Source organism: Antrostomus carolinensis, unplaced genomic scaffold (genome assembly GCF_000700745.2).
Source record: "Antrostomus carolinensis isolate BGI_N321 unplaced genomic scaffold, ASM70074v2 scaffold682, whole genome shotgun sequence".
Lineage (NCBI taxonomy): Eukaryota > Metazoa > Chordata > Aves > Caprimulgiformes > Caprimulgidae > Antrostomus > Antrostomus carolinensis.
This window is the reverse complement of record NW_010299970.1, coordinates 82,699-109,593: the sequence shown is the minus strand read 5'-3', so window position 1 is coordinate 109,593 and position 26,895 is coordinate 82,699. Positions and strand designations below refer to the sequence as shown.

The following is a 26,895-nucleotide window of genomic DNA, read 5'->3' as shown; positions in this document are numbered from 1 at the left end:
AGTCTGTAGTGTTTCATGGGGTTGTTGTGACTTCAGTGTGGGACTCAGCATTTGGCCTTGTTGAACCTCATACAACTGGCCTAGGCCAATCCATCCAGCCTATCCAGATCCCTTTGTAGAGCCTTCCTGCCCTCATGCAGATCAACACTCCCGCCCAACTTGGTGTCATCTGCAAAATTACTGAGGGTTCACTCCATGCCCTCATCCAGATCATTGATAAATATATTAAACAGGATTGGCCCCAACACAGAACCCTGGGGAACACAACTTGTGACTGACCACCAAACGGATTTCACTCCATTCACCACAACTCTTTGGGCCCAGCCAAACAGCCAGTTTTCTACCCAGCAAAGAATATGCCTGTCCAAGCTGTGAGAAGCCAGTTTCCGTAGGAGAATGCTGTGGGAAATGGTGTCAAAGGCTTTACTAAAGTCCAGGTAGACAGCTTCCACAGCCGTAACCTCATCCACTAAGTGGATCACCTTGTCATAGAAGGAGATCAGGTTAGTAAAGCAGGACCTGCCTTTCATAAACTCATGCTGACTGGGCCTGATTACCTTGTTGTCCTGTATATGCTGTGTGATGGCACTCAAGATGATCTGCTCCATCACCCTCCCCAGCACCAAGGTCAGACTGACAGTCCTGAAGTTCCCTGGGTCCACCTTCCAGCCTTTCTTGTAGATCACATTACCTAACCTGCAATCAACTGAGACCTCCCCAGTTAGCCAAGACTGCTGATAAATGATGGAGAATATCTTGGTGAGCACTTCTGGTAGCTTCCTCAGTACCCTTGGGTGGCCCCATAGACTTGTGTGTATCTAAGTGGTGTAGCAGGTCACTAACCATTGAAGTAACCAAGAACGTAACATGATATGGGATCAGGTGGGTGAGCCTGGCCTCGTGGAGGCAAGCTGAAGGAGCACCTTCTGCAGGAAGGAGGGTTTGACTTTTGTGCCAGCAAAGAGAGTTCGTCAAAGCCATGGTCCAGGGGTTTAACAGGGAGAGCACCAAAGGATTCCTTCTCACACCAACAGGGGGCCCAAAGGGCTCCAGGTAGGGCTTCAGGCATGGATGACCTGCTCATGCAGTCCAGCAGTGTTCAATCTTAGTGCTATACCTGATGCAAGGCAAGAGCTTTTCCAGCTTAGATAAATATATCTCTCTGTTGGTGATCAGCACTTGTTCCTAGGATTATTAGTGCCAGCCCAAAGAAGACTCATGCTGAAAAAGGCAAGAGCCTTGTGTCACACGTTTGGTCTAGGTTCAGATATTTTTTCTTCAAGCTAGAATCTCCAAAGACCCTTTTAAGCATGTACTCGGTAAGACAGCAATAGAGGACATGAAGGCCCGCAGCTTTCCTCAGAGGGTCTTCCGAGAGGAAAGCTATTCTTAAGCTGGGCACTCTCGACAGTGTTATATCTTACTCTGCTAGTTGTGGCAAGAGGGGTTGCATTTCTCTTCTAGTGTAAACAAAAATTGTATGTTGTACAGAAATGGCTTACCCTGGCATCACCAGGTTGAGCTGGTTCATCTGGTTTGAACTCTTTCTACGCTTCAGCATCTCTTTTCACTCTCCAGGGTAGAACAGAAGAGCACTCACAACTATTCGCACCACAGACACCCCCACATGGAAATCAGCACCAGCATGTAGACCAGATTTCTGTTTAAAGAGACTTTTATAATGTCTATCTGCATCATCTTCCATCTGCTTCTCTTACCAACTCAATTACATATGGCATTATGTGCCCTTCCATGCTGTGCTCTGTTCTTTCACCACATCTAGAAAGCAGGGAGAAGATGCAGCATGTCAGTGGCAAGGGAAAGGTTCCTTCAATTCATTAGCCTATATTTTTTTTTTAATTATTGTACACAGCACCTGAGAGGACCTTTGAAATGCAGGGGAAGCTTTGTTTTCATGTATATTGTAATTTTTATGCAGCTTTAACACTTTTTAAGGGCTAAAGATGCTCTTGAAGCGTGGTCATACTACCTCAGCACCCCCACACCCAAAACAAGAAATAAAACAACCCAATGATTCCATGTCCTTTGAAAGGGAAGCAGGTTTGTAATAAGATCACAAAGAAATGGATTCTGAAGTTGAGAGGAGCCAGATGTGGAGAGTTTTTAAAGGGACCAGGCTTTTTAGGAGCATTTGATACTACAAAATGTTGATCCAGTTCCTGCTGCCCTCTATCAGACAAACAGGAGCTCTCTGCTCTCTGGCAGGGACACCATGTGCTTACTCAAAAGATCTACAACAACTGGAGATAGACACATTAAAGAGCTGCGTGACACCAAACTGTGTGAACTTCTGGATTATTTTTTTTTTAAGTGCTTTCCTCTTATACTGCAGCCCTGCCAGAATCTGTAAAATCAGTCAGAGAGACAAATGCACTGTACTGCAATTTCTGCCTTCTTCTCACCCTGTGGCAAGCCCTGTGACACTGGCATGTCCCACATGGTTCTATGGTATGTGTTGGCTGGTCCGTGCAGTGAGGACGATTTGTAGTCTGATCAGTGGAATCGTTTATAACACAAAAGGAAGCATTTGCCAATTTTGTGCTGATAATATTTAATTGCTTTTCAGTAGATGAGTTTTTTCTGGTTGTCTCCAAGTTTAAGATTTTTATGTCTCACACTCAGCTCTTTAGCAACACACTGAGGACTTCACAAGAAATTTTATTTTTATTTTTTTTTTAGCTTCAAGGTAGGAAATCCCCATGAGGAGGTTCACTTGATTATGAACAAAAAATGGAAAAGGAGATACTCAAAACCTGGAAAAATCCCTGATGAGGGAGAATGCTCAAAACTGTTACTGTGCTGCCCTTGTCTCTGTCAGTGGCATGACAGATTTGTGTTTGCTGCACAGAAAATGCAGCAGAATGTAGGTGCCAACATGATGAAATTACCCCAGCCTGGTGATCTTTATCATGACCAGGGTCAGACAGATGCACTTGAATGACTTTGTTCTGTACATGTTCCTCCCTGATGTCCTTCAGTGTTTGCCTTGTGTCAGACTGCACTGGATTATTCTACCTTCTAACGACAATAAAATACAAATAAAATGTATGTTGGAAGTGCCCATCAGCCACGCTGGAGGTGGGGCATTCAGATGGGGCTAATAAAGTCCCAGGGAACTAAGCTGTCTGTTGTTGGCTACAAAAATGAGAGCTGGGATATTTAGCAATAGTGCTGATTTTGAGATTTATTTTTTCTTGCTTTTGGGTTGTGTGTGATATGTCATTGAGGGCTTTCTGTTTGTTTGAAGGCAAATTTCAGCACACTCCTCTGCTGGCTTACAAAAGTATTCAGGACACGTTTCTGGACTTTCCCTTTATTCTGCTTTGTCATTTTCTGTTGGTATATCACAGTACCCATCTGGCATAACACTGCACTTTGAGCTACGAATCTGAATGCTGAACTTGCAGAAGACAATACAGTCTTAGGACTCTTTTTCATTGTAACACTTTTTTATATTGTGTCTGGCCTAAAGGGGAAAGAAGGCAGCCATCGTCAGTCTTGTCTCTCCATTTTTTAATTCAGAAATGAAATGTAATAAATGAAAACGTGTTTCATAAAGAGCACATATGCGACAGAGTGCATTGTGCTTTCTTAAATTAAAAAGAAATATTTGAAACTAAACTTGCCTGTTCTTGTAAATCCATGTTGTCTACCTTCTCTTTGACATTTGAAAGCCATTTTGAAGGCAAAGGAACTCTTCCAGGAATATATTCAAAGCTATTTAACTTTTAATCTGCTAACATTGCATTCCCTTAATATGTATTTGAATGAATTAAATTACAGCCAGCACGTACAAGTCAGAAATGACAAGGCAGTATGTGAAGACGGTGTATAGCTTTCCTTCCTCCTTCATTCATCCTGGACTTTTTTCAGAGTCAGGCACTAGGCTGAGACTGTTTCCCACCTCTGTCTCAGATGTATCTGTACAAACTAGAGCAAATCAGCTAAGCCTAGCTCCTCCCATGCTTCCCCATTCCAACTAACTCCTTACACTGCAAATAGTTAATTAAGCAAATTAGGGACCAAAATGTGTTTCCACCTGAATTAAGACTGTGTAAATACAAACACATCTGTAACGGTTAAAAATATTTATTAACATGCGTGTTACAACAGTGGCAGGGTGATTAAGTGTGTGCATTTTAAATCTTTTCATTTCTAGATTTGAATGAAAACAGGGTAATCAGCCTCAGTATGTCTGAAATGTACAGAGCAGAAACCAAAGGTAGCTTAAAGATTTCCTTTACACACCTACACGATCTTCTGTTTCAGATGCTTCATTAAAATGCACTTTCTGTTCAAATGAATGCCCTCCTGCCTCTCAGAGCCCCTCATGGGCTTTCAGTAGCATTTTCCCCTCACAGGCAGGGCACCTCAATATTCCCTGAGGCACAGTGTGGAACAGAGGCATTTGCCTTTCTTTACCCAGGGGAGCCTTGATTTCTCTGACCAGACTCAACAGACTCCATTTCCACACACCTCAGCACAGGGCTGGCTCCTTTTCTGGTCAATCCCCTTGGGACACCTGCACCAGCAGCCAGCAGGGTGGCAGAAACTCAAAGCCCTCATCTTCTGGAGACTCTTGCTGTGATTCTTGGGAAGCATGTCTAGCATGTTGCCATTGTGGCTGTGCTCCCATCCTCTGGGGTGAGGCCTGGGGCAAGGGCAGCAGTATGAGGAAAAAGGAGGGTGCAGTCAGTCTGAGGACATCACCTGTGAATGCAGCATGTTGCCTTAGGGGACAGCCCAGCCCCAAAGAACGCCTGGATTCCTGTGCCAGCTGCAGGCTCCCTGAGTGCTGCTTCAACCAATATCATCACATCATGGATCCACAGGGGACTAGGAGCCTCCCAGGCGAACTCTCCTTTTACCACAGCAGTAAGGATGAGCTGTGGATAAGCGTCTCTGCAAGGGCCCTGGCCCCAAGTTCAGGACTACCCTTCAGCACTTGTGCCATGTCACACCGGCAGGCACTGCAGCACAGAAATGATGCGGCATGCTTGAGGAGCTTGTTCAAGATCTTCACATCCTCCTTCTGCCAATTAATATATCCAGTGCAGTGAGTGGAGCTAATAGGCCATTTTGCATTGGCCAAAAAGCTGTCCCAAATTCTCAGTCCCTTGTCTGTCATATTTATGTCAAATGTCAAATTCCAATTGTGGAAATTATGATGGCACAAACAGAAGTTTAGGTAATGCAGGATAAATAGAAGATGGAGTTGAATGCTTAAGGAAGAAAATAGTATTTTCATTTATAGATACTGGTAATAGTAACTCTGAGAAAATAAATTAGATATTCAGATCTTCCCCTGTCATACATAGCCAGATTTATTCCTAAATGGAATGTTTTCAAAATTTCCAGTGGCATTTCAGCTATTCATTAAAGTGTACTGTAGAATATAGTGATGATTTATTACACAGCTATAAAAGCAGTAGTAACATTATAAATGCAAACCTTCAGATGTTTCTTTGTCTATGCTTTTAACCCTTTTTCTTTTTTCTTTCCCCCATCACTACATTTAGTGAAACAGTGATTGTAGCAATCAGTAAGCAAGGAGCCACCTCCTCCAACAGCTGCCCATATCCTAGTCTGTTTTATACAACAGATGGGAGGTACGCACAGGCTAAGTGGCCACCTGTAAAATACGGTTCTAGATATGTGCCAAACTGGCCAGTCGTACAGTCAGGAACAAAACTAGTCAGAGAAAGAAGGCTGCTGTGCTGACCAGCCACGCCTGAAACAACAAGGAAACATTTAGTCTCCTGAATGGACATCTACTCTCATGGATGGATGCCCTTGTTCAAGCAGAGTTGGGAAAATGTTGTTATGCAACACTAACGCAAACAGAAAATTAATTTCTGCATCTTTGTGGTGGTTTTCCGTGACACTTGGAGCGTCTGATCTCATCTATACTCTGGCTGCTGCTACGGGTAGCTGTGTCTTGTCATATTGGTTCTAATCTTTAAAAGGCACCTGCCTCAGTGCTTGCAAGTTTCCATCTGGCAATATCTGTGTGCTGAATTTAGTGATGTGCTGCAGTCTTCTTGTGAGCTCAGCTAATCAGCGAACAGCAACAGCTCCAGGTGACGTATTTGAATAACTGGCAGCCAATCAAGCATATTTGAATTTTACATGTCACATGTTGGCAGCAAACTCTTCACAACATATTCATAAAATACATTTTGAATTAATTTAATTAATTTGAATTTCAGGCAATGCTCATCAGTTTACAGATCTGCAGGGCGGTGTAGTAGCTTGCATGCATCTGAAAAAATTGTCTGTTGAATCATTCATTCTATGTTTTTTAATTTTTTCTTTTTTTTTTAGCGAATAACGGACAAGAGCTTTTTCCAAGAGTTCCACAATTAGTGTTAGTTATCCAAAAGTTGTAGCTAACTGCTAGTAACACTCACTTTTTCATCATTTTGGGGGTTTGGAACACCACTAATTATGACGTCTAAAAAGCTTTCTAGTTTTGTCATGTGGAATCAAATGGGCTAAGGAGTCAAAGAGTATTAATATGGCTGCTGTGAGTATTGCACTGTACACACAGTGAAAATGGTAAGCAAAGGCTTTATCTTCATCTTGTGACAGGAATATTGAGTAATTAGCATAAGTTTGTGTATTTTTATTAGACAGGTAATTAGCAGCAAGAGAATATGGTGTGGTAGAGATGACCTAGATTTTATTACAGTATTGTACCATTCAGAAACAGACCCAGTTTCTGAACTACTTAGGTGTGCAATTACACAATGGAATTGTCCTCCTAAAATACGTTGACAATTACCAGAATTGTGCATGCCACTGGGAAATTGCTCGTACTAATTGCTGTCGTTAGCTACTTGAATGCAAAATATCTGCAACTGCTTGAGGAATTAGACATAAAATGGATTCTATTCTTTCAGATCAGATATGCATGTATTTCTAAAGACTAGGGGACCTAGATTAAGCCTGTAATTAGGTTACAGGTTTTTCTTTCATATACCTGCAAACATCCATGTGAGATCTACATTTAAAGATGGAAAATTTAGTTAATATTTTAATTTGTTTAGTCCATAATACTTGGAGAACATTACAGATATTCCAATAAAAATGTTGAAGAATCATGCTTTCAATACTTTATCCATTGATTAATTTTTTAAAAAGATATATCACCAAATCAAATTGTGTTGCATAAGAGGTATGACATGGATCACTTTTTGTGACTCACATTTTTATAGGGTGCCTCAGATTGTGAAGACAGCACTTAGCATTTTCAGAGGATAAAACATCTCGCAGTTGGAGGATTGTAGCTACACTTTATAACCTTTGCTAGTTGATTCTAAGCACGTATGGCAGGAGTACTGCAGTTTGTGCACATTACCCATGGGGGGTTTTTTGTTTGTTTCTGACTACTTGTGCATCTCATCTGTCATAGGTATTGGAAATCTGGGGAATGGAATTGCTTCAGAAATACAACTGTGGTTTTTAAACTTCTAATTTGACATTGTAATGTAATGCTACTTCCCTAGCCTACATTTTCTCAACTTTCAGCTTAAGTCAGGAATAAAATAAAATTTAAAGCACATTAAACCTTACCAGGTGCCCCAAGTTCTTGGAATGATTTCCCATGTTAAGAGGTACTAAGAGTGCATTTGCATGTTCTGCCTTCCCTATTTGCCTATACACCCTTGAGAGTTCCATGAGAGGCAGCCCTATTACCTGGGTACATACATGGGTGTCAGAGTCACAGTACCAGCAATTCTGATCAGTACCAGGTTTTCACAGAGCAACAACCCCCTACAGTTCCCACAAACTGCATTTCAAGAAGTGAATGTTCAGCTGATGCGTTTAGGATCATGCAGCCAATCTTACTATTGAGCCTTGCCTTTCTTTACCCCACTCCCGTGAGGCCATTTAGATTTGATGAAATATCTGATTTCCTTTTTTTCTTTTTTCCCTTTTTCTCAAATCTCGCAGGATATCCAGCGAACACTCTCCAAAGCTTCAGATCCGGAGCCACAGTTACCTGAGGGCAGTGAGTGAAGTCTCCATCAACAGGAGCCTGGACAGCCTGGACCCCGCAGGGCTGCTGACGTCCCCTAAGTTCCGCTCCCGCAACGAGAGCTACATGAGAGCCATGAGCACCATCAGTCAGGTGGGTGACATGCACCCATGGCCACCTGGAGAGCAGCCACCATGCTGGACACCAGATGAGCCTTTGCAATAAAACAAACTTGATTTTGCTTTAAGTGGAATCAGGCTGTTGCATGCCACACATTTTCAAAACATTTTTAAGAAAACAGAAATGTTTTCACACAATCTTGGTCTTGAGAGAGTAACATTTGATAATGCCATAACCTGCCCTTTGCAAATGGATGAGTGGCACAACGTGCAATTCGTTTGAAGGAGCAGTCTAGTCTTTTAGTTTTTTTTCTAAAAGCAGGTACTTCAACCATGTCTTTAAACAGGGTTCTCTTAATGATCTCTTGCTTAGTACCTGAAATCAAATTTTTTAACGCCTCCAAAAAAACCCACATTCATGTGCTGAGTCAGATGCTAAAGGAAAATTACATCCATAATATTTTGTATTTCACAATGCTATTAGTATTTTAATAGAATTTTTAAAGCTTTCTTTATGCTAATATATACATTATTAACCCCATGCACCTCTGAACTCTTCACCTATATAGTTCAAATGTCACAGTATATATATTAAATGTAAAGGTATTGTTGCCCTGAAATTCTGTAAAATCTTCGTGCTCATTCTAAACTAGAAAAAAAAAAACAAAACAAAAATGAAAGGCCACTGTGACACATTCAGTTTATGTGTTTTAGCATCATAAAATAGCCTGTTCTTGCATACAACAGGCTTGTACAGTTGAATTAGTTAGGGACAGATCTGAAAGAAATGCAGAAGTGCTAGCACTCCATAGGGCAATGGGCCAGTAGTTCATCTGCTAAATCCTGTACCTCCTTGGTATGATTTTTGGCTTGTTTGCTTAAGTGGATGATTTGAATAAATCACTTGGATAAAAGAATTTTCTTATATTAGTCCAGAAGTGCAGCAGGACAGAATTTGTGGTGCCAGATACTGGACGCTTATTATTGGGTTGTCAAGTCATTGCAATGTCAAAAAAAGCGTGTGACATCACTGATGCCAGTACTTCAGCTGTGGCCATAACAAATATATGTGCCCTTCAGAATGGAACTGTAGTTGGAATTTCTATGGTATTCTATATTTGGACATTGCAATCTCAGAGATTCACCTGTGTATTTTGTAGTGGGGCACTTTGCAAAGGGCTAATGCTCTAGATGTGTCTAGAAGGAAACAGCGCTGAAATCCAGGTCTCAGAGGCAGTTGTTTGAAGGTTACTTGTTTAGCTGGACACTCTAACACTTATACAAAGACATCTGCCAAACAGTGAGTGTTATTTGCCAATATGAAGAAGGGGGGGGGTTAAAAAAAAGCTTTAATTCAAAGATATTTATTTGAGGATATGGTCACTCTCCCAACACTGTAGGATTGTTTTTTATGATGTACTACTTACTGCTTTTCCATGCTCTTTTAAGCAGTTTCCCTTTGAAAAAATATGTTCTACTCTTTGAGATTTCCCTTTTCATTTATGTGTACAAATACTCAGCATAATGTTTTCCTTGGTAAAATTCATCATGGGAAAGAATTTCTAATGTTTTTTTCCACCACCCTAAAACACAGTCTTATCTTGCAATCTTGTCCTTTTGCATGCTTCAAAACTAACAAAATCCCCAAGTGATGGTTTCCATGTGCGTGTTTCCTGCAGTGATAATTATTGTGCTTTAATGTCAAACTCAGGGTTCTAGAAACATGAGCATCCATTACTAATTAAGCCAAAGTAAATGGTTTCCAGGTGTGTAAGACCTGCAGCAAGGCCACAAGCTTTGGAATGTTCTTTAACCTGGGTGAGTGCAAGTCTGCCATCACCTATTATCTGCTCCACAGAGGGCCTAAGGACTCCCTTGCATCTCTCGCTCTCAGCCAAAGAATTGAGCCCGGAGGTGTAGTTATACAAACATTTTTGTATAAAAATTGCAGCAAAGCTGCTTTCCTTATCAGCCTCCCCTTCACAACTGTTTCTTACTGCTTCGACCTTAAAACCCCTCAGGTTTATCACTGTGATTGCTTGTGGGTTGCATTGATTGTGTATTGGGGTTAAGCTGACCATTTTTTTCTCACCTCATCAAAGAAAGTGGTTTTTGTTTTTTAATGTAATGATCATAATGGCCAGAGGCTCAGCCTTTGCTGTGGGCCCAGGTTGAAATAAACCAGGTGCTGCTATGAGAACTCCCACCAGTCTCAGCAGGTACCCTAAACTCTGCTGAATCTTTGCCTAAAGCCACTGTATCCCCTTTTTGTACATTATTTTCCCCCTAACAACTGTTGCTTTGTAAAATGGGAGGTGTTTATGTGCCATTCACCTGTTCTGCATGTGTGAAGGGATCTTTTAACAGATGTTGGCCATTGTGCCGCTGTAGCTTGTGAGTGTTTGTACCGGGTAGGCTGGTGTATGGGATGTACTGAACCTGCCCGGTCTTTGCCTGCAGGTGAGTGAGATGGAGGTGAACGGTCAGTTCGAATCTGTCTGTGAGTCGGTGTTCAGCGAGCTCGAGTCCCAGGCAGTGGAGGCACTGGATCTGCCCATGCCAGGCTGCTTCCGCATGCGGAGCCACAGCTACGTCAGAGCCATTGAGAAGGGCTGCTCCCAGGACGATGAGTGCATATCGCTGCGGTCCTCATCTCCCCCACGTACAACTACCACGGTCAGGACCATCCAGAGCAGTACTGGTGAGTAACAAAAAGGGCAGTCCAGAGGGATGATGGAAAGGGAAGGCATCTTTCTGCACAGCTCCATCAGATCACTGATGAGCTCTTCTCTGTCAGACACCAAGCCCATAAGAGAGTCTGTGTTTCACCAGGGAACTGGACAGAGTAATCAGCCTAAAACTACACACAGATCAAGGCTGATGCAATTGTGGTGCCTCCTACATCCATGCTAATTTATTCTGGACTAAATGCACATAGAAGGGAGGTCCAAGGTCATATCTCTTCTTGCTGTCCTCCCTAAAAGAGCAATCACAACTTGGCAAGGCTGAACAATAAGGTTCTGGGTTAGTGACTCTGCTGGCTCTTACCAGCACAGAAGGGTCCCTCTGCTGAGTTTTTCTACAAAGATGAGGTGATCTTTCTTTTCTAAAAGTTGCAAGTTACTGCACGTGTTGTTCAATGGCTCATAGAGGCAGTTACAGCTCTCTAGGGTGTATCTCAGAGGTGAGAATGAAGAAGTGTAGAAGAGGTCTACAAGTCAATACGTGCATGTTCACTTCCTGCTGTTATTCCTTCTACATTTCAAACTGTCCAAGCCTTGCAAGAGAGAGAGGTTTCAGTCCAAATATGACACTTAAAAACCTTCCTTTGAATGTTTGAGGTTGCTTTTATTTTGGAAATAACCATGATGAATTCCAGATTCTGTTACCAAAATTAGTGCTTAAGGGGAAGAAAAAGCAATTGAGAAATCAAAACCCAAATATGCCTCTCATTCAGGAAAATAAGAGGCAGGAACCATTACATGTGTGTGCTCTTCTCTGTGGGAGGATGAGAGAGGCTCTTTCGACTCCTCTGCATCCATTCCACTGCTTTACACAAGCTTCATTTACTATTCATGCACTATTCATATTCATGACTAATATTGACTATTATAAGTATTTCACTGCACCTACTATCTCTTTTCCCGGTTCTTTAATTTCTGGGGTTTTTACTTTAAACTTTTGCCTTTTCGTGTGTTATCTTGCAGATGCAGTTGTTTATACCTCGTAAGTTCCTTATCTCTCACTCCAGTAATTTTTAAAGCTGCTTTTCAATTGCTTTATGTCATCAAAGGACATTTGCAATCTTTTTACCAAAAATGTTTGGCTTAATTAATGATTTTTCTAAAAGTAACAAGTTTAAGTACTGTGGGAAATACATTGGCAGTACATCACAACCATCAAAGCATTTTTAACAAATGCTGCAGAGCAGTTCTTGTCTAAATCATTAAGAAATCGTATTCATGTGACAAAATTTCTGCTATAAAAGTAGTGCTTGCGAGCATGTAGGGTTTGCACCACATAAGAAAGAGAAGATTTACATAAGATGTGTTACTTCATTGTACAGTATTAGCTTGTGTTGAATATATTCTGAGGCAAAAGCTGGAGAATTGGAGTTTTTAGGGCTTTTTCAGTGTGCATTTGACTTTATTAGATCACCTTGGGTATCCCAGAGTGGTTTTTCAGTTCTTTGGGAATGGCTTTGTGAACACTTTCCCTTTATAAAAATAACTGCAATCATTAATCCAGAAGATAACTATTTTTTAATTATCTTTATGTAAGAGGTTGTATCTGTCACTTAGAAAAATGGTGCATGTGTTTGGGGGTGATGGTGTATAAATGGAGAAGACTGGCTGTATGCATCAGGCAAAAACACTGGAAAACCCCAAAGAGGAAAACTGTTATTGTAAACTCTCTCTTGTTTAAACTCCTTTTTTGTAGTACAACTACAAACAGATGCCTGGTCTTTTCTCTGGGCACCTGGCTTTATTAAAACATCATATGAACAAAGCTATGTTATTGGAAAATGTAATCCAGTGAGTCTGTCTTGGGTTACTGCTTCTCTAGTCAGCCACTTAGAGTACAGAGAGGAATGATTTTCTACTCTCTCTTTGGACATCCATAGAAGCATTTAAAGACAGCTTGTAGGTATCCATTTTCTGCTGTGGAAATTTTACTGAGTTATCTTTCTCAGTTTTTAATTCTTGGGCTTCTAGGGGTCCATCCCTCACACTGGTAGCATTTCAGACAACTTGTCTCTTTCACTACTTGACTTACATACTACTATCTATTTAATGGAGATTAGAGCTGAATTCCATCCAAAAACATCTATATTGACAACCATGCTGTTGCCTGTGGCTGGCTTACAGTAGAGAAATAACATGAAAGGTATCATTAATGTTTTCTATTAATATCTACTTCAATAAAATGGAAAATGGCACAACAGCTAGGCAGATGTGAAAAAAAGAGAATGGTATCTCAGATTTATCTCCACTGAGATGATGTTTCAAAGGCTATTGTGGGAGACATAAGGGCAGTTATGATCTAAACTATGGATTTAACATCCCCAAATGAAAGAGCTGCCCTCCTGCCCCTCTTCACCTCTACCTGCTCAACCAAGCAAGGTTCTTAGCAATTCCCTCAGGAACCTGGCTTTTCATTCATTACTGAACAGAGCTGTGATCATACACTGAAATTGGGAATTTCTTTGACTGCTGGAAGCCAAGGAGAATGACAACTTGATGATGATGGAAAAGACAAGAGAACAGCCTGTCCACTGGATTCAAAATTATTTCTCCAGAGCAATGACCCACAGCTTGCTAGGACACGTGGATAAAAATAGTAAGCAAGCACTATGGACAAAAATCACTTACCTCTGCCTGTTAGCCTATGCCACGGTGGTGACAGCTTCAGGTTTTAATTTCCTTTTGCCACATAGCATTGGAGGTTTAGTTCTGAAATTAGGAATACATCTCTCCTAGTAGTAGCTGTTCAATTTCTGAGGATGTGCTCCACCTAACTATAAATCCAGTGGTGAGGTGCTAGCTGTGGCACAGAGCTCAGCTGCGGGTGACAGCCCAACTGGTAGCCTCTGCAGCCTGCACTGGTCCTAGTGCTGTCACAGCAGTGCTGCGGGGTGACTGCATCTGGCTGAAACTGAGCCCGTGTGTGGAAACAGGGCTCCAGGCACAAACCTGTTGTCATCAACAGGATGAAATGTTATACTGTGAGTGGGGAAAAAAAATCCTAACCTCACCAAAGCGATATTTCTGTGTGTGTCTGGGAGGTGAGTACTCTCTTCATGAGACAGTCTTGTATGTGAAATGACTTTCCATCTTTGTTTTTAAATGAAGGATTTTGAAATGCGGAAGAGAAAATACAATCTTATGACTTTTTATGGAAATAGAGACATTTGGGAAATAAGTGCCACATCACAACTTCATCATGCCTTGAAAGCTAAGCAGCTGAAAAGCTCCATTCACCCTCATGTTTGCTCGCTCAGCATCGGTGAGACCCATGGAGGCAGCTGCACCCTGGCAGCGGAGCTGTGCAGGCTGGGAGCTACAGCAGCTCTGAAGTGCTGGCATATGTTATACACCATAGCCTGCACTAAAAATTACCACCCATGTCATTTGGTCTCTTCAGAGGAATGTAATGAGGTGTGAATTATTATATAATTTGATCCTGGGTTATTTGCAGATGCAACCATTGTAGCTGAAACTCTTCAGCCAGCAGATTCAGTCACTAAATAGGTGGCCTTTTAACAGTTTTAGAAGTCTGTAAATCATTTAAATGAGCTTAAAGAATACAGCAAAGAAATTTTAAAGCTGTCTAAAGAACATCTTGCCCCCACATTTCTTGTGTCTGTGTTTCTAAACCTTGCCTGTGCAGCCGTGCATGTTCCTTTGCTGCAAATAAATCTTATGACATTGTGAGGGCTCAGGCATCAGCACACATGGATACAAATATATAATTCAGATAGAATATATTTAATTTGAAAATGATGCCTCTGCAATGGATTTGGAGCAGTAACATCAGCAAAAACTCTGCACTAGATTGCAATAAGTATTTTCTCAATATCTAACCTCTGTACAGTCAAACAGGAATATCAAACTTATCTGCAGCAATGCCATCTGGTGATTCTCAGTAATATTACACTTCTGCTTAAAAGCTAAACAAACAAAAATCCCAAGGAAATCATGCTGTGTAGCCAGCAGGTCAGAGACTGACTGAGAGTTATCATCACAGTATATGCTAATTATGATGCTTCTGCTGAGCAAGCTGTTTTCCTTCCGTTTGTTGGAACATCTGACCAAGAGGAGTCAGGTATTTTGTGGAAGATCAATAAGGGGCTTTTTAAAAAACAAACAAACAAACAAACAAACAACAAACCAACAACTTTAAAGATAGACTTGTGCCAGTCAGAATTCAAAAATAAAATTGAATCCTGTGGGGAAGGAAGCTGTTACTGACTGTATACCAGCTGTGTCCAAACTCTTTTGGACTCCTCAGAGCTGCCCTTTCAGAAACTGTTCTGTCCAAAAAGAAACAAGGAATTAGGATTTCATATTTGATTTGCAGTTGAAGCTAGGATTGGTTTCTGGATCTGTACCCAAAATAAGATATTTCTGCAGATGGTCTGGAGAAATATAACTAAGTTACAGCCTTCATGCAGATGTTGAACCTTAAAATAGATTTGAAGATTGTAGAAAACTGTTTGACAAAGAATTTACATGGTTCATTTCCTCTGCTTCCTTGAGTAATCCTGAAATGCAGTCTGCCTTTGGATCCACTATCAAATTGCTTAAACCAGCACTTTAAAATGTTTACCTTTACTAATGAGGAGCTGGTCTTGGGGGAGAACACTGTTTCCAATTTCAGACACATCTGACTGTAGCTGGAGCAAGTTTCATCTTGTCTCTCCCAGAAGTCAGCTTTATGAATGTTGAGCTCCACATCACACCAAAAAAAAACCCTGCATTTGTAAAGACAGTGGAAGTTTTTAATGAGAGAAACTCAGAACAGAGCTCTTCCTGGAACATTTCTAACTGACTTAAAGCATGATGCAAGGCACTCATGGAAATTGGTCTGATAATAAGTGCCTGAGAAGCAGCAGGACTGAGTAGTAAGAGTCAGCCATGGAAAGGCAACCCAAACATTTGGCAGATTGCACCAAGTCAATTTACATGTGGTATAGTTTTATGCCAGTTGAGAACAGGAATTGAAATAAGTTTGCTACATCCTATTTTACTTTTCGAATGTAAAGTCTGTATGTCCTGAAGATGCATGGAACTTTGTGGCCTGAAAGACAGGGATTACTGGAATAAATATTACACTTTAAAAATACTTGTTAGTTATAGCTGGTTTGCAATTTAAGTTATATTAGTAGCAGAATGTATTACATCAATTCTTCATCATCCTCCCAGGTTCTGACTCTTTTCTCTGTGTGATTATGGATATTGATATTTAAACTGTTTGGTCCTATCTGAGACGCTGCCCAGATCCAGAGGGAGACAACCTGTGGCATTCACCCTTAGAGCTTGGTGATTTTGTTTTCTTTATGACAAGTCCACTTTTCCTCACAGCACTTCAGGAAAATACTCAGTCTTTGCAATTTCAGGTAAGGCTCTAGGCAAATTGCTGAGCACAAGGGCACAGCAAGAGCTCAGAACTTCATAAAGAGAAAGGGTGAGAGAAGGACTTTGTTTTGTAAAGTATGGCCTATTTATTTTTTCCACCTCTGAAAACATAAAGCTTAGAGGAGTTAAAAGTGGTCTCCAAAGTTATAAATGTGTTTCAAATGCAGGAAATTAAAGACTTATAATACCCTTTGGTATTCAGTCTTTGCTTACTATTCTTAGTCTTAATTTGCTTGATATGCTTCTAAACTTTTAAGCTAAGGCTCCTAGTTATGTAAGAATATGAGAAAGATCTTAGTTGTTCAAAACTGTGATCTTAAAATATCTTGAAGGAATGTGTTGTCTTAATTTGTGGGCATTTCCAGAAGCACAGAACAACTCTGCTGTTTTGTTCAGGTAGCACTTGTGTGGTTGACTTCTCCAGGTGTCCAAACAACTTGGACATCTCCAAGGCTGAAAATGGGTACGTCATGCTCCAGCCCCACTGACTCTGTCAATGTCCATGTGTCTCTCATGCTGGCAAGTGCCACACTGGGCACATACTCAAGATGTGGTCTCACCAGTACTACATCTCCCTCAAACTGCCCGCTGTGCTTTGGCAAATACTGCCTGGCACGCAGTCAGACGTCCTCAGCGCGAGGGTACACTGCTGACGGCTGCTCTGCCTGCTGCTCTGAAGGACCCCACTGGCCTGTTCTGATGCTGAGAATAGGATGGCCATCAGACCTGTATATTTGACAGTCTCAAATGAAACAGGAAAAAACATGATTTTTCAGGAGAAGGAGATCTTTAACAGAAACTTGTATCGTTCTATGAAAAGAACGTTTAAGGAGATTGTTCATCTAGTGGCAGCACAAATAAAGAGGATGTAGTAATTAGTTACATAAAACTTGATGTTTCATTATCTGTTAGCCTCTTAATTTCTTTACTGAGAGGAAAAAAATGTCTGGAAACCCTTTGCACACGTCTGTATGGAATGTGCCTAAATGTATTCTGCCATTAGTTCATTTCCTTTGATTATACTGATATCACTAAAGTGATAATCATTTCAGGTGCTCAGGTTTATATAGTTCTCCCTAAAGGAGTACTGATCATGATTGGATTTGAGCTATGCTTTTGCTTCAGAATAGGCATGTATGTTATCAAATGCACCACTATCTGGAGATTGCTGTAGGAGTGTCCAGACCCTCAGTTAGATGGAGACTCCCTGGTGTACTAATGCAGTGAGACAACCCTGGTCCCATGGTTGTGCACCCTGTTGCTGCTGGTATGCAGGTACTTCGAATAAGCACCTCCTCCTCTGGTGGAGCCTGCAGCCATGCTTGCCTGAGCATATTAAAGCACCTGAATGTCCAGCACCTAGCTGAGACAAAATACCACTTGATTTACTTTAACAAATGTACAGGACGATATTACAAGCAAAATAGTAATTTGAAGGTTGCTGTGTTGACTGAGCAGTGCATGCTTCATGTTTCATTAGCTGAGAATTAACTGTTTTCTAAGCCTATAGACAAACATGAAACATTTTTCCACAATCCAAGAAGCAGTGTCTAAATCAACCATCTCTTCTGCTCATGGCTGCCAGGCAAGTCTACCGTGTACCATTGAGCTTGGACTGGCTGACAGATCTACCTCAGGTATCTACAGTTCAGCTGAGGTCTGGTGTCCTAACAGTGAGTTGAGGTGCAGAGCTAGGCTGATGTGACTGCAACAGCTCTGACTCAGCAGCCTTGTATATCTGCATTTTTGAGGACAATGTTTTCTGACTTGCAAGAAGGAATAGGAAACAATTCCCTTTGAAATATGCCTGGTATGACACTGCAAGGGAGCAGGTTTCCCTAAGCAGTGCCGGCTTAATCACAAACGAATAGGTAGAATGTGCAGCAGAATATAAAATAAACCCACAGTCCATTTCCACTTGCATATTGTGGGAAGTCAGTATGTTGTTCCCAGGGACCGGTCATTGCTCTAAAACAACAGAACTCTGAGCATTAAGGATACATTGTCCCTTAGCCAAAATGCCGATAACAAATGAAGGGCAAATAATTCCATTTTCACTTTATGGAAAAATACAACAAAGACCTGAATCTTTTCTTTGTTCTGGCTTATTTCCAATGCAGTGTTTCTTGATGGCACTGACAGAAATGAGCTGAATCAGTAAGCTGAAGGCATGCTCCAATTTATATAATGTGATTACATTTTCAGTAATAATTCCTGCCATTTTCCTGAAATAGACTAATATGGTTGCTTTTAACTACAGTTGTCTTTTGGGAAGCAAGACTTAGGCCTCTTTCCTGAAGGGCCTGTGCTTAATTACTATATCCAATGAGTAAAAATAACTCTGGTTGTTCTTTTTAGTGTGTGCTACTGTCCAGTCTTCAGCAATGTGTTGCCACCCAGCTGCATTAAGTTCCACATCATTCCTTTAAAACAAACCTCAATATTTCGCTTGTCCTCAGATACAATAATTACAAAGCTCTCTTGAGCATAGCATATTCCAAGAAGTTACAGATGAGACATTTGGTGATGATGGGCTTTTAAAAGTGACTGAGTGATTTTGGATTCTCAAAACCTAAGAATTTTTAATAAGTGGGTTTAATGAGTACAGCTCTGCAGGACCCCTCTTGTACTACAGCAGTTCATTTGGAGCCGTTATATTTCATCACATCAGTAATTCCCATTTCAGAGCTCAGATATGATGCAGTAGGTACTGGATCTAGTAAATAATTACACATTTTCATGCTTCCTAAATACGTGTTTATGCAACAGTCTTAAGAGTAATTGGCTCTTTGAAGCTACGGTGGACTATGGGGTGCATATATTATTAACCAGTTTTTGAAACAGAGACTGCCTTTTTTCTTTAGTAATACCACAGATAAACCCAAAGGAAATGTGGCAGCAAAGAAATCTGTACGTTAAATAAAATCACTGAAGCTCTGAAGTATACACAGAGAGGTGATTTACTCTTTTTATTTCTTACTGTTACACAGATCTTACTGCACTGCTTCTTACAATGCTCAATAACAAGCACAATGCAACTCAAATACTGGGATCTGGAAAATGCCTAATGTTATTTTGCAAAGAGGGACAGTCTAGCTGCCATTACAGACTAATAGTCCCTTTTATCAAAGGCACACTGTAGGCAGATGCTGGTAATCTGTTCTAATGCCACAGCCTTTGTCTGGCCTCTCAAGGGGGAAATTGATGTGTTGGTCTTTGGAAATTGTTTTCCCTTACTGAATTTGGCTTTGGTCAGATGGGAGAGTGCTAAATTGCATTCCACTTAAAATGCAGTAAGCCATCTGAGCAGAACAATTCCTAGTTGCTCTGATCAAGGATTTGAGCTAAGCTATCAGAGAAGAAAAAAAAAACAATAAATAATATCATAGAACCCTCTACTGTGACAGTCTCGTGCTTGTTCTGTTGAGAAAGACACCTACTTTTTGTCTCTGCACAGTCAAGATGATGGTGGCCTGATAACCCTTCTTTTTGCTGTAACGATTTTTCAAATTAATTCTGTCTTTAGCTAAAGTAAAATGTAGATCTGTATCCCTCTGGGAAGGTTTAGATGGAAGTCAGAACATAACAAAATAAATGCTGTCAGACTCTTTGTTTAAACAAAGCAGGCTATTTCTGTTTTGAAACTCCTGGCTCTCAATTTCTTTTAACTCTCTTCTCCTGAACTTTGCTGAGAGTCAAATAAAATTATGTACATCTGTGGCAGAAAAAAAACAGAGTCTTAGTAGAACAAAAATAAACAAGCTATGCATAAAACCCAACCCATCCCTGAACTACTAGCCCAAATCTGCCTGCCTCAGGAAGTCCTGAGGAAATCTGCCACTTTCCATCTCGCGTGAAGGGTAATTTACACCCCAGTGACAGAATTAGCTGTCACCTGGTGCTGTGGCCTTACACTGTCTTATCTCACACAGTTGCCTGAACTCTCATGTGACGTTTTACCATTTGCCTCTTCAAAAACAAACGCAAAAAAAAAAAAAAAAAAAAAAAAAAAAAGAGGAAGCAGGGAAAGAAGGTATTCAGGGAGATGGAAGTGGGGTGAGGGGAAGTATGGTGCCTGTTTTGGAAGCTCTGATAGTGTGGTTTGCAAGGCAGCACCCTCTGATCTAAGTGAAGTCAGTTATTGTCTTGTTACATACTTCCAAGGGAGCTGGCTCTTTCCTTATGTGTATCACTTTACACGATCTCGTTCCCTCTTTGGGATGTTGCTATGAGGAAGTTAGATAGTGTTAAAAGTTATATCAATGCACAGCTAAGGTCAAAATGCTTATTCTCTTTCCAGAAAAAGGAAGACAAATAAGGGCGAGAAGTCATTAGCTAAGATTTCCAATACCAACATTCACCCTTCCAAAATCTTCCTCTAGGACTTTATCCACAGCAGAAAAGCTGCATCATGTTCACCTAAAAATGTAGACTGTCGTTTCATGTAAATGGGCAGTTGTGATTAACCTCACATCAGCTACCTGGGGGGCAGTCTTTGTCCATGCCAGCTCTGCAGCATGCAGCACATCAACATCTGTTCTGGTGTCACAGGCTTCCAGAGATTACACATGGCATTATGAATGAGATCACCCTCCCATAATCTGATTTATCTTCCCAGTCATCCCCCTTTCTGGGCTTCAAATGTGTGCTGCAGTCCTGAGAGCCTTTTCCTATTTCTGTCAATGCTTACTGAGAATGTAAATATGTATCTCCTTTATGGAGAGCATGTACAACTCTGTTAGCTGAGAAGGCTCGTGCTGAGTATGAAGACTGGTCTTATGTCCTGTGAGCTTGGGTAGGGTGGTTGCATAATAGCTGTAGGGTGAAGGGTTACTGAGCCTGAAAGCATGTGGCTGGGGTTTTTTTATTTAATAAAATATAATAGCCCACCCTACAGATGACATGCACCAGCAGAGAAAACATGTATCTGTAAATAAGTAGGAGTTAAGGCAGTTTTTACTCTTAGCATTATACTTTTTTTTTTTTCCTAATTCAACATACCTCCTTTCATTGAAGGGCAAAGAGTTTGATGGTTAAGAAAAAAAGGTGAGAAGAAGTGACAAAAGGGGAGCAAAAAGGACAAGAAAGAAACTGATTTTTAGTAGCAAAGTGAGTCCAGAATAGTTTCATAAAACGGAAATGTGTCATGCACATTCAAAAATCATACATTTCAACAAAATGTAAAATCAGTAACACCTTTCACTGTGTGACTAGTTGATGGCGAGAAATAAATGCATAGAGCTTTTAACCTAAGTTTTTCCAAAATGCTTTGTCTTCTCTTTATTCCTTCATCGCATATGACTTGGTCTGTAGACTAGATGGAAATGGTGTGCTGTCTAGCACATTTTATTGATGCTGTTTGATCCTCCAGTGTAGCCAGGTTTTGACACTTATTTTAGAACATGTTTTATGGTTGTGATGAGTCTCCAGTTCCCCTGCAGGCAGGAGATATAGAGGGATATGAGACGGTCATCAAATTAACGGCGTCCAGAATCCCTTTATTGCATTCAAAAGGCTGACAAAACTAGTGAATGGAAAATAATTAACATGACAGATAAGAATAGGCACTGGATAGAAAACTTAAATAGCTGTGGGAATTTGTGGGACCACACTAGCAGTGCTGGAATTTCATCAAGTGAAGAGTAACACTTTCCCCCATCTGTTTTGCAGATACATTTTTTAATATTTTAAGTACAGTATTGCAGACCAGAGCAGTCTGTTAAGCTGCAAAAGTGAGACAAATCTTTCTTTTCCTGCAAACTTTGCTCATTGAGGTCTAATTGTAAAAGGTGCTGAGTTTCTTCAGCTTCCAGCATCATAGAATCAGCTCATAATTTCCATATGCCTGGTGTGACAGAAACATCTGGCTTCTTGTGGTGGGTTGACCCTGGCTAGAGGCCAGATGCCCACCAAAGCCCACTCTATCACTCCCCCTCCTCAATTGGGAAGGGGAAAAGATAAGATGGAACACAAGAGAAAAAAAAACTCGTGGGTTGAGACAAAGGCAGTTTAATAGAAGCAAAGCAAAGCTGCGCGCGCAGAAGCAAAAGAACAAAATATTTATTCTCTACTTCCCATCAGCAGGTGATGTTTGGCCACTTCCCGGGAAGCAGGGTTTGCATACGCGTTGCGGTTCCCGGAGGACAAACGGAAGTAACGAATGCCCTCCCCTCCCACTCCTTTTCCCTTGCTTTTATTTCTGAGCAGACGTCATATGGTATGGAATATCCCTTTGGTCCGTTTGGGTCAGCTGTCCTGGCTGTGTCCCCTCCCAAGACCTTCCCCACCTCCAGCCTACTGGGGGAAATGTTGGAGAGACAGCCTTGGTGCTGTGCTAGCACTGCTCACCAGTAACCAAAACACTGGGGTGTTATCAACACCCCTCGAGCCACCAATACAAAACACAGCACTCTGAGGGCTGCCGCGGGGAAAATCAACTCCAGCCCAGCCAGACCCAATACACTTCTATATTTCACTACAGGTGCCTTTACAACCAGAAGAGTCTGGGTCAGGAGCAAGTATCTGTTGTAATCCAGTTTAAGGTATTTTTTAGAAGATACAAATGTAAGCATTTCTAGTCCTTTTTTCTTTCAAAAGCTTAAATCATGCAACTAGGTCCTGGGGGACAATATAGAAATGGTCTGCAAAATATAATTTCTGGGCAATCTTTTCAAATGCTGTGATTTTTTCCATTATGCTGCCAAAAGATATGAGATCCTGGGAAATGTCAGTGAGGTAAATATTTACACTTTCCCTATGCTGTAGTAGCAGACAAATTTGCAGCACAAGAAAAACTGATTTTTACCCAATGTCAAGATAGTTTCTGTCACATTCATAAATGGAAGAGACAGAAAGGTTGGCTGTATCTTTCTTTCCACCTCCACAATTAGCAAGGAGATCATGCTCAGCAGAATGAGATGGAACGATCCTGTCTGCCTTGCATCATGTTGAGAATTGACCACTGCCACCAGATTTCATATACATGTGCTAAACAGTGATAAAAAAGACCACCCATTGCAAAATTAGCATGTCTCCATTAAAGAGATTATTTCTATTTGTACTGCAACCACATGTGCTTCCTGCAAACCATCTGTGTTTTCTCCTTCTCAACACATTTGCTATCTGCATTTTCTTTGTGTCATCTTTGAAGAACTTGCAAAAAAATAGCTTTGCCAGCTGCTGCTGATGAGGAGACGAGGCCTTACTTCATCTTAAGCCAGTTGCTTCTCCAGCATGCATGGAGAGGCATCAGGGACTCTTTTAGCGTTTTGGCCAAAGTCTATGCAGAAGCACATGGAAGAAGGTCTATTAATCCCAAACCACAACCTGTGTAAGTGCAAATTGTTGCCAATTATTACCACTAAACTCCAAATATAAAAAATGTGGTTACTGAATACAAAACTGTAGTAATTTGGGACATGTGACAATAAATATGAGTGCAGGATTAGACATACCTGCCTGGTCTAGGCTTCCCATTTCAAAAACACTTTTTCTCACTTTCAATGTGATATTAACTTCTTTTGAAGCTTGAGGAATTGTCAGATTCTGATACTGAAGTGCACTGGCTACATTCGCATCATCTGGCATCATCTTTTACATCTAATTTTTTCTCCTGAAAAATCTGTTATTGTTTTTGGAGCATGAGACTATGCTTCTTAGGAGAGAGAAAGAAGCCCAGGGAAATTATTAATTCAAGCTGTCAGCAATACCTAGCTCATTGATATTGTTATGAAAAACATTTCACTAGTAAAATAAAACTGATACATGTTTGCTTTTTGATAATGTAGCAGGAAGAAGGGGGTATCTTTTTACTGAGGCAGTTTGTAGAAATTTTGCAAAATCCAAATTAACATACATCTTCCTTGAAGTGCAGTAAGTCAAAAAGTCATGGCTTTTCATCAAATTGGAGGAAAATGTTGCAATTCTTAAATAAGCCTAAGTGAAAAGAATCTCACATTGCAAATGTGGTAATGTCATTAAATAATTTTGTAGAAAAAGGCCTGCAAAGGCTTTACATGCTGCCAGTGCACAAGTCATCTGCCAGACAGCTTTCCACTGTTCACGTTAGCTACTTTGCTGATTCTTACCAGTTTGCTTGAAAGGTGTCTTTGTGAAGAACTTTGAATTTCATGCACTTTGAATCATCTTTACTCTTACAGCAGATTTCTGATTCTATCTCCATTTGATCCATATTTTAATACTTGGCTGATGTTGAAGGCAACTGGCATGTCTTCTTCTAGACTTGTATTTACACTGTGATTTATCTGGCTTAGTCCCTGATGACTCCCTGCAATAATCAAGCCTGAGTTGTTTGCCATGCTTGGCAGAAGTGGTTATTTAATGAAGATTTGTTTGGGGACAAGTTGAAGCTAATGGGATAGCTCATTTACTCAATAAAAACTGCTGCTTAGTAAACTATATCTGATAACCTCATGACACTCATGTCAGTCACCATTTTTCCTAAGCCATTCTTATTTTACAGATACTGGCTCTCAAATCATTCTGTGATACTTCTTTGGAGAAAACCAAGGATGTCTCCATAGTTATTTTTATCACATGGTGTTTTATCTTTTACCTTTTCACCTGCCTATGAAAAATGCAGATGTATATTAGTTTGTCAGCCAGCAACACCTCCAGCAAACAGTCAAACAACAGACTTTGTCACGAACCAGCACCGTGCAATTGACATTTTAACAAAAACTAGGGGACTACCATCCCATAGTGCACAACTATATATTCTGAGACAAACTCTAGAGATGTGCTGCTAATCTGCTTCCATCTTAAAGATGCAAATTAGAATATCTAAAAATTATATGACATAAAAGTATTTGCTGTGTCTGATCTGGTGGTATGTACAGAATAAATTAAAGACTTTTCTAAGGAAGAACTCCCAGACAGCATCCCAGATGCCCTTTGCCTATCAGTTATAGCATGTAGATAGTTAGAGCTGTTGTTGTTATGAGGCCTTTAATTGAACTTCCACCTCTACAGCCACCTCTTGAATACAGTTGCTTTCTCTGGAATCATATCCATTGAAGTACTATTTTATATCTGCTAAATGCATTTTTGTATCATAACATGGCTGTTCTGCAACTCTCCCTGCTGAGCTCTTAGGAATTACTCACTCATGGGTGTAACAGTCATATCCTTTCCATTTTACCTATTTGTTAATTTTCTGGTTTTCCCAGTTGCACCATTCTGGTTAGCATGAAGGGGAGCTCTGTGCATTCACAGTCAAATGTGCTGTTGGACAAACTGTGCAGCTCCAGCAGACAAGTGTCATTCCTGGCTGAAGAAAGGCAACAGATTACATGGAAGGCTGCAGAAAGCAAAAAGGAGATGACAGTATTACAGCTCTGACAGCTTGAGAGATTTTTCTAGGCCCCTAGTAGTAAATCAGATTTTCTTTTTCCTTTTCATATTTTAATTAGTGATTATTTTAGCTGTTAGAACTATACATTCAGGCCGTCTCAGCAGACTGGGTCTGGGTGGCTTGTATTAGTACTATAGCTAAGATCACCCACCCAGTTGTGAACTATAAAATCATCATGTTTTCAACATCTGTAATAAAAGAAATAGGGTGAATTAGGAGAGCAGACTGCATTTAGGGAAGGAGCATCGCTAATCTAGATGCATACTAAACAGTGCTTTTTTTCTTACCCTTTTTAACTGTATATAATTATCTTTCAGACGAGCTGTCCCTTTTCATAGCTTCTTGCTTTTGTTTCCTTTCCATTTGATTCTGTTTCATGTTGCTAATTTGAATAATTATGCAACAGTTTCTGATTTTTGGAAAGGAGAAGCACTGAGAAGTTTTCCACTCGTATTGCTGTGCTCACGGCTCCTCTGTTACCTAACTCAGCTGCTAGCCCACGAGCCAGCGATGCTAACTTATCACAGTGCCATTGTTGCTATTTCACTGCACTTGGTAACATTAAGAGCAATCCCTCCTTCTCGTTAGGCTACATAGTCTTAGTCTATTCCCCGTGTGTTTTAGTGAGTCATTTGTACCTTCTCAGAATTATTATTTCATCTTATTAGTACTGTTTCCACTTGAATTAGATGGCAATGAGAAAGCTGTACTCCAAGCCATGAGTTCCTTGCATAACCAGAACCTCACAATCAGAGAAGTCCTGTTTCGTTAGTAAAAACACAAGAATTTGGTTCACAACAGTGTGATTGCTCTTATGACAGGGCAGAGTTCAGGTCATGCTAGCATCGAACCATCGCAAAGAGGTTGCCTTGCAAGAACAGCATTTGAGATTTAAAGGCTTTTTACATTGCAAGTTGCCAGGGAGGAATGCATGTGTGAAATTCAATTATTTTACTTCTCGAAATGACAACTTCTGTTAAACAGAAGCCGGTGGGCTCTTGGAGAACTGCTGGTAAGACAATCCAAATACATCCTTCCGCTGTCTAACCTTTAGGGAAAAAAATTACCAGGTTTATAGAATCTGATCAGCCACATCATTTTTCTTCACAGGATCTTCATTTTGCATAGACTAGAGTGAAAAAGCAGATTATGTAAGAGTGTTCCTTCTGGCCACTTGAGGAATTTAACAGTAGAATAATAGCTAATTCCTCATCCTGCATATAATTATGGAAAACTCTGCTGAGAGGTTCAATTTTCTCCAGT

At 40.6% G+C, this 26,895-nt stretch overlaps 1 protein-coding gene across 1 annotated transcript in view; it reads left to right on the top strand.

Moving 5' to 3' along the window:
- Positions 1 to 7,977: 7,977 nt before the first annotated feature.
- DLGAP1 (DLG associated protein 1) overlaps positions 7,978 to 26,895 on the top strand; it is a gene marked incomplete at its 5' end in the record, with an annotated part of 95,868 nt that continues 76,950 nt past the window's right edge. The window contains 2 exons of the mRNA XM_029083736.1: positions 7,978 to 8,155; positions 10,582 to 10,822. Of these exons, the coding sequence (XP_028939569.1) occupies positions 7,978 to 8,155; positions 10,582 to 10,822 (419 nt within the window). The remainder of the gene's footprint in view (positions 8,156 to 10,581; positions 10,823 to 26,895) is intronic.